The sequence below is a fragment of the Hipposideros armiger genome, unplaced genomic scaffold (assembly GCF_001890085.2).
Source record: "Hipposideros armiger isolate ML-2016 unplaced genomic scaffold, ASM189008v1 scaffold_479, whole genome shotgun sequence".
Lineage (NCBI taxonomy): Eukaryota > Metazoa > Chordata > Mammalia > Chiroptera > Hipposideridae > Hipposideros > Hipposideros armiger.
In genome coordinates, this window is record NW_017731829.1 from 38,011 (window position 1) to 45,894 (window position 7,884).

The window sequence follows — 7,884 nt, forward strand, 5'->3', positions numbered from 1 at the left end:
TGGCATCTGTGAACAGCGATGCCATGTGTGTCTACAGAATGGTTCTGCTGAAAGTTATTTTTTGAATCAGAATGTGGCCTAGTGGGTGTGCTTAAAGACCCCTAAAAGATCACTAAATCTTTTAGTGATTACTTTGATCATCCAGCTACTTCACAAGCATACGGCTTAGGGACATAGGCAATAAGAGCTAATCGGAAACGTCCCAAAACATGATCGAAATGAAGAGCCTGCCAGTTTATCTCATGAGAGAGCATACCTGCAAAGTCAGACTCTGTAGCACTGTGGAGCCCACTGCTAGTTCATGAATGGAAACACGGGGTTCACGTTGCCTGTACAGTCAGATTCCTTCTTCAGAGGCCATATCTCAGTTTTCATTCACTGCATGTTCACTTTAAAGCCACACATTGTATTGTAGATGCATCAGAATGTTTTGTCTGTAGGCATACACATATATTATGCTTCATGAAAACTCCTTTGCGAAGCTCATGGTGAGTTTCTCATGGCTAACATTAGACCTATGACACTTTATGGTGGGTAATTTATTGCCTTAAGGAACAGAAAGGAATTTTTTTTTATTAAAGCTTTTTTTCTAATTTAGGAAAGGATTGTAGTTAATAATGAGGGTCAGGATCAACACCTATAGATTTATGTCACTTCTAAAATCTCCAGATCTAATTACTTGGGGAAGGTTCAAATACATTTATGTAGTTTATTTAAATATCCAAATGCACTAAAATGATTTGTAGTTTTGAATCTAAAATGAGGCTTTTAGAAAGCCTCCATCGCGTGCGCGCGTACACACACACACACACACACACACACACAGACGTACTTCTTCTGACAAAGCTTATTTCTTTTGGAACTTGGTACAATTCTGGAATTGGTAAGTTGTCGTAGTAGAGAAATGGAGTGTTACAAAAAGGATGTTTGCTGCGGTTTTCCTTTCAGTTCTGCCACGACCTACCTGTATGTGTTTGAGCGAATTACTTAAACCTCTGTAAGCCCGGGTTCTCACTGTAAAGTGGGGATGACATGTATTGTGTAGAGCTGTGAGGATTTAATAGGGTTGCTTATGAGCTGGCACATGGGGAGTGTTAACTGTTGCTCGTAAGTAGCCTCCTTGTTTTGCATTTTATCTTTTGGAAGACTTAAAAGAAGAACCACGCGAAGCACTAGAGCTGCACATTTGTTACGAAGGGCCTGTTAAAACTCCTCTCTGTTACTTGGAAAAAGATGAGACCATGTGTGTAGCATCATCACTCATCCGTCTTTCTCCTTCTTCTCATAATCATACTTTTAGGAGAAAGGAATGTGCTTGATGTGGTCAGGAAACAATGAATAAACCAGTGTTACTGGGCCTGAGGGTTTGTATGAAGGACTGGCTCTGGATGACAGCTGGCCTGACATCACAGGCTGAGGAGTTTGAACTTGATCTTGTGAGCCGCCCAAGAGGAGGGAGGAAGCCCTGGGACCACAGTGCAAGCGAGAGGTGTTGGTGGTGAAGCATGTCAGTTAGTCTCCCCCTTACCTGGGACAGGATGGTGCAGAGTCAGCATGTGAAGGGACCACCGTGAAGTGAGGGGGGCAATGGAGCTGTGCAGCCAGTCGCAGGTGAGTGGGGAGGGATTGCAGTTCACACAGGCTGCTGGAGCGGAGGAAAGACTACCCTCTTCTCACTTAGGTTCAGTGGCCGGGACTGTGAGATAGATGGACAACAGGTAGATTAACAGGGGGAAAAGTGTTAATATAAATATCGATCATATTTATATTATATCGCCAATATTTTATGTTAATTAAGCATGGAATGTTTTATTAATCATTTCCTTAATTAAATATTATTTTATTAATTTTTTGAATCATTAGTATTTTACACTTTTTTTTTTTCTAAGCTGAGCCATCCTGCCACCTGTTGGCAGCTCAGCGGCAGCTCAGCTCGGGCTGGGCATCGAACTGCTGTTGCTCCGCGCTCAAACTCTTGAGNCCCTGTACACACACCCACTTCCAGGCCAGGCTTCTTGTCTCAGTCTGTTGAAGTGATTTAGCCGGGGACTGTTCGGTGGGAAAGACCAGGAAGTGCAGTAACTTCATAGTTTGTTTCTCTCAGAGTAGCTTATCTTGCTAAACTCGATGCCTCACGAGGGGTGGGGGGCAGGGGAGGAAGGGTGGGAAAGAGAAAGGGGTGGGGTGTTCCTGTTGCTCTCTCAGTAGCTATCAATTTTTGCAGCGCCAGTGGCTCCCGTAAGCCCTTCCCATGCGCCTTTCCCCCTTTATCCTCATTTTCCCTCTCTTTCCCTCTCTCAATCTTTCCCCAAGTCTGATGTAGTTGATGGTATTTTGGGGATGGAAAGATCTGACTATCTCTCCACATTCCCTTTCTCTTTCTTCCCATTTACATTCTTGGCTAGTCTCCAAAAACATCATCATGGCTTTTGTTTCAATTTGTCCTAAAAGATAGGCTATCTGTTTAGCTCCTTCTGAGATTCTGACATGTTCTTTTACATTCTCAGTTATTTGGCAGCAGGTAAGTCCCAATAAGAATACGGTATTCATGATCCAAAGCATGGCATAAATCACCACTTGGGGATAATTCCCTTTGGAGAAGTCCGGTCTTCTTGAGGGAAAAAAAAAAAAGAAAGAAAGAAAAGGAAAAGACCCTTTACATCTTTAGGTTCAATGTAGTTTCTTTACTTTCACAAACGTATACTGAATTCTCTAGATCAGAGGATAATTTGGGGTTAGTCAAAAGTCCAGATGAGTTGGAGTTGATGGCTGAGACGATAGTTTAAAACATTGTCTTCTCAACATTTTTTGTATTCACAGTTCAGTGTGACATGCTAGATTTTGTGCCAGCACACTTGGAGAGATTTAAATACACTTACTGGACTAAGGAACCACACTGGCTAAATCACAAATAATTATAAAACTGTCATTTTTACAGCTACAGCAATGTCTTGCGATGTCCATACCAGCATCATTGTACCTTTCGCCCTCCTTCATCACAGTTATTGAGAAAACTGTGTGCTGCCTGGCCAGGCCAACAGCGTCTTATATACCTGGCAGAAACGTCCTCAAGTATTTTAGTATGCATGGCATCTTTGGTGCTAGCTTGACAATATATCATGCTACCTGCCTCTTACCTCTTACTAGTAGCCAAGTCATATCTCTTCTGTGTTACATCTCATGATACGTTCAGCTTACTGTGTCCCCTGACTACCCATCACCATAACCNTAAAGATGTCCAAATGAGATCTGAATGCTTGTATGTTTATTCTCATGAATGCTCAGCCCTGGTGTTTCTTAGGGAGGCCAGGGTTCTGAATGTATGTCCCATTTAGTTCACTGGGTTTTGTTTTTTCAAGAACACTTCACTGTAAATATGTGTATTGGTCACAGGAGACGAAGAGATAATAAACGTGGGTGAGTACAGATCTGCCTCCTGACTCAGACGTGGCTCAGCGTAGTTGTCTGTCCTGCCACCGTCTTACAAGGAGGACAGCATAATTTCATGATACTGGCCTGTGGTGATTAGCACTTCTCTTGTGAAATATGAATTGGCTTGTAGAGTAGCAATTCTGACCATCACTAAATTTTAAATACCCTAGATCTAGCATTTTCTTCTGGGTATGTAATTTTTTTTTTAAGGCAAAAACACTCCTTTGTGCTTTGACGATGTAGTGTCAACCATTTAGACCATTCCCTATGAACTATCTGGTATGAAAGGTATAACCCCCCCAGTTCCCCTGTTATAACAGTTCATTCAGTTTCATCCTATTAGGGATTTGCAGAATTTATTGATTTTATAGACCCTGGCACCCTCCCTAGGAGGGAGCTGCAGAACCAGTATTAAAAATTATATTTTGGTAATTGATACAGCAAATATTATCTATATCTTCTACATAAAATGTTTTGATGTTATGTTCACAATATTCCTATAGATTTTAAAAGTTTAGGTAGTCACTGAAATTGGATACAGAAAAAGTATGTGTTAAGTCACGTGTTTCATCCCTAAGCGAAAGAAAGGATGTGATGTAAGCTACAGTATATTTTTCAGTGTTATCACCCTGATTTTTCATAACTAATGTAAGAGGAAGTGTGTATAGTCTAATCTCCCTATCACAACATTTTCTGAAATATGAATTCATTATCAATCTGATAGCTCCTTGAAAACAAAAGTTGTATTTTTTTTAACAGTCAGTAAGCACTATTGACTTAGTAATGTTTAGATTTAAATGTGATTTCTTATTTTCTTCTCATGAGTCACTTATTATTCTATTCTTCTACCACATTGCTCTTCTCAGTTACTTTCCTTGCTCTCAGATATTTGAGGAAATTGCAGTTACACTGATATCCTTTAAAAATTTTAGAAGTTTAGAAGCCTGAGTATATGTTCAATATGTACTTTAAAATACCCACTTAATTCTCCTTTTCAATTTGAACACATAAAATATGTTTCCCCCATACAAATGAATAAAGCAATGTGCATAAAAATGTCATGTGGATTGTAAAGAGTTAATAACACGTATTTGTAATTCTTTGTTTAGGTTAGATTGGGATGGTATCCGTAAGCATTTGGATGAATATGCGGCTATTGCGAGTTCCTCAAGAGGGGGAAGAATTGGAATTGAAGAATTTGCAGAGTATTTAAAGTTGCCTGTTTCAGATGTCCTGAGACAACTTTTTGCACTCTTTGACAGGGTATGTTAAAATTTGATCTTTAACGTGCAAACATTTTTATGTTCCCTGCAGAGCATCAATATGGCAGGTAAGAAAAACTCGTTAGGTCAGTTTNTGAGCAGTAGCTGTTGGCGAAATCACGTTTATCCTCAAAAAGCCAGATCAACTACTGGCTCTTCTGTGGCGCCCCTTTGGCTGCTTTTCCCCGCCCCCTGGCCAATTGAATCCTTTCCTATTCCCGCCTCTCCTACCCCAGGAAGGATGGGTTAGTGGGGAAAGCAAGGGCGTTAAACCTGACAGACCTTTGACTGAATCCTGGCCTTGTGACCTGTATGACTTTAAGTAAGTTAATTAAGCTTTTCAGCCCTACCTGTAATTGGGGTAATAAGAGTAGTGATACTTAGCACGTGGGATCTCGCTGTAGCCTATTAAAATGTCTTCTTTAGAATAGGAATAGGGTCCTATTGATCTTTCCTGGTATATAGTAGATGCCCAAAAAGTCATGACTTAAATATGGTACAAAACCTTGTTAGTGTTAGAAGACTATAAATAAAAACAAGGACAATACAAATGAGCCATTGCAGAATATCAACTGGAGGAAAGAAGTAAAACGTTAAATGATGAGGCAAAACATGGTATTGAGGAACAGCGAGAACGCCAGTACTAAGGGTTAAAAACAAAAGCAGATGAATTGACAAAACATGAAGTGTGATAAATGATAAAAAACATGGCTGATATAGGAATGGAGAGAGAAGGTTATAAAAGACAAAGTAATACTAATAATAACACTTCTACACAAAGGGGTGGAGAATGAGATGTTAGTAGCTGCAGCTTTATAACTTCCAGGATCCCAGACACTGGCTCATTTCATCCTCACCACAACCAGGGAAGCAGGTGGTCAGAGCCTTCCTTGCAGAGTCGAAGAGACGGTGCAGAAACATTACTGAACATTCTAGTTAACAGTCAGGGAGACCCGGGGTTTGGAGGCAGATCTCCCGAGTCCGAGCACGGTATCCTTTCCATTACATCATGTAACCGATGGGCTAGAAAGGTGGGCTTCATTGAGTGCTAGATCGCTTATTAATTAATGTATTGAGCATTTAATGGCTGAGGCCTACCGATTGTTATAGAAAAGTGTATTTGTCTTTCAGTTTATGCCTGTTCAAGTACCAAACGATGAAGAAAAAAGTGATCCTGTCCTTTTTGCTGGCAGAGTCCGGAATCTGATGGCCGAGTATGTGTCTGTATGTGATCATAGTCGGTAGATAGATCAATGGAGCATTCTGAGTAAATGACATTTAACATAGCTTTAAGGTTTGGGGNAACAAATGGGCCCGTCGGAGAATAGATGGGAGATATGTGAGTGTGATAAAGTCTGTCTGCGTGTGTCAACCTCTAGCCTCCTCGCTATTGGTAAGAGTCCGTCCCCTGTTGGATGAATCTCCCCAGGAGGAGATTTATGACAATTGAGTTCCTTTTGGAGGCTCTGCCTTTAGGAAGATGAGGGAGTTCAGGGGAAGCCTCTCCCTGTATTTGTGGTTCTCAAGTGCCTGCAGTTCAGAATAATCCATATACCAACGTGGAGTGTTGTGGGGTGGCGTGCCTTGACCTCCTTCACTGTCTTCTTTCTAAAGTTGAAAGTAAAGTGCCATTGAGATGAAAGAGGAACTGCAACCTGAGAAGCATGGACTGGGTTGAAACGTAGAATATGATGGCAGCAGATCAAAAAGGGACGTAGCACGGCTGCCAGGCAGCAGTTGAGGTGAGATCTAAATTAAGCAACTTGATCCTCACCCATCTCATAGACATTAAGGATATGGACTCAGAATTGAAAAAGAGTATTTTGGCACACCTGCAAAGAAAAAGGAAGATCTCCAGCAAAAAGAAAGCAAACAAAAAACTATTTTTATATTTTGTGGTCACTGGTCAAAATAATAGTTTTCAAGCAGCTATGAGGACCCTGTGGGAGTTAACATGGATTTGTCGTAGCCTCAACCCATGTGGTTTTGTACCTTTCTGCAGCACCCCTCAGCAGTCTGGAATAGTAGTGGGGTGACAGGACCACGAGAGCTGACTGAGCATTTGTGCTCAGCGCCATGGGTGTGGCAGAAGCGAGAGATTCTGGGTGACAGACAGGCCACGTGGAAGTAAGTGTCTGACTCCCTAAGACCAGTGTAGATGGGCAGACATGCTGCAGGAGGCGCTGGATGAAGAGAGACAAGTAGGTCCTGGGAGTGCCCCTCAGATTCGCATAGTCTGGGGCAGACTCGGTTAGGGGAGAAGTAAGCCCTCCGTGAAGGGAAACTCGAACTAAAGAACTTGTCGGAGAGATTAGAGTCGTATCTTCGTTTCCATGGCCGAAGTGGAGCTGAGAAGGGTAGCTGTGGCCAGGTGAAGGGGCTGTGAAACCAAGATGTCAGCTGGGCTATCAGGGTGGCTACTGCGTATACTGAGAGAAGATGAAGGCAGAAAGGAAACTTGGGGTCCTGAAGTCGCTGGGGTGTTTTAGACGTGTCTTTGGGGACAGTGATAGATAATGGCCGTCATGTTTCTCTCTTTTTGGTCGATCTTCCCTCCCAAACAACGGGTATGTTCGTGCTGTGAGCCTTGAATGGCTTTGTGAAACATGGAAATGTGCCACAGAGGGCAAGGTCATATCCAAGGAGAGGTGACTTTTTATTAGAATTTCCATTGCATTGCTTCTCAGGAGGCCTGGGGGCCTCCAAGGCCCATGAGTGCCAAATCCAGACTTTTAATTATTTTGTCCTCTCAGTGGAATGCTTTTCCTCAAGAATGAAATGCCATGCCAATATGAGAGTTATTAAAAATCATTTTATGGAAAGTATTACCTACAGTAAAAGAACCAAACCCGTAGTTCATTGTATTATGTTTGGTTAACAGTATAGCTATAATTTATTTTTCAGGGAGTTTCAGTATGTTCTTTTATGACCTGCAAATCAAGTGTATTATAAATGATCATTTGACTTTTTTAAAAATTGAAGAAGTATATGGCAATTTAAAACTTTATTATATACTATTTTGTTAGAGATTTTATGAACATTGATTTTAACATAGTGTTTTCTTCCTTGGATTTCGTACGAAGCAAATATAAGAGATTTTACCAGAACAGGATGGAAGGAATTTTTAGCCATCTGCAGATTATTGCTCTGGATATAGAAGTGATGTGGGGACCTCTGGTGGCTTAGTTTA

General features: G+C 41.4%; 1 protein-coding gene across 1 annotated transcript in view; it reads left to right on the plus strand.

The window, feature by feature from the left end:
* The first annotated feature begins 1,587 nt into the window (after positions 1–1,587).
* Positions 1,588–7,884, plus strand: part of LPCAT2 (lysophosphatidylcholine acyltransferase 2) — a 28,234-nt gene continuing 21,937 nt past the window's right edge. The window contains exons 1-3 of the mRNA XM_019666814.1: positions 1,588–1,611; positions 2,508–2,521; positions 4,500–4,695. Coding sequence (XP_019522359.1) covers positions 1,588–1,611; positions 2,508–2,521; positions 4,500–4,695 — 234 coding nt within the window. The remainder of the gene's footprint in view (positions 1,612–2,507; positions 2,522–4,499; positions 4,696–7,884) is intronic.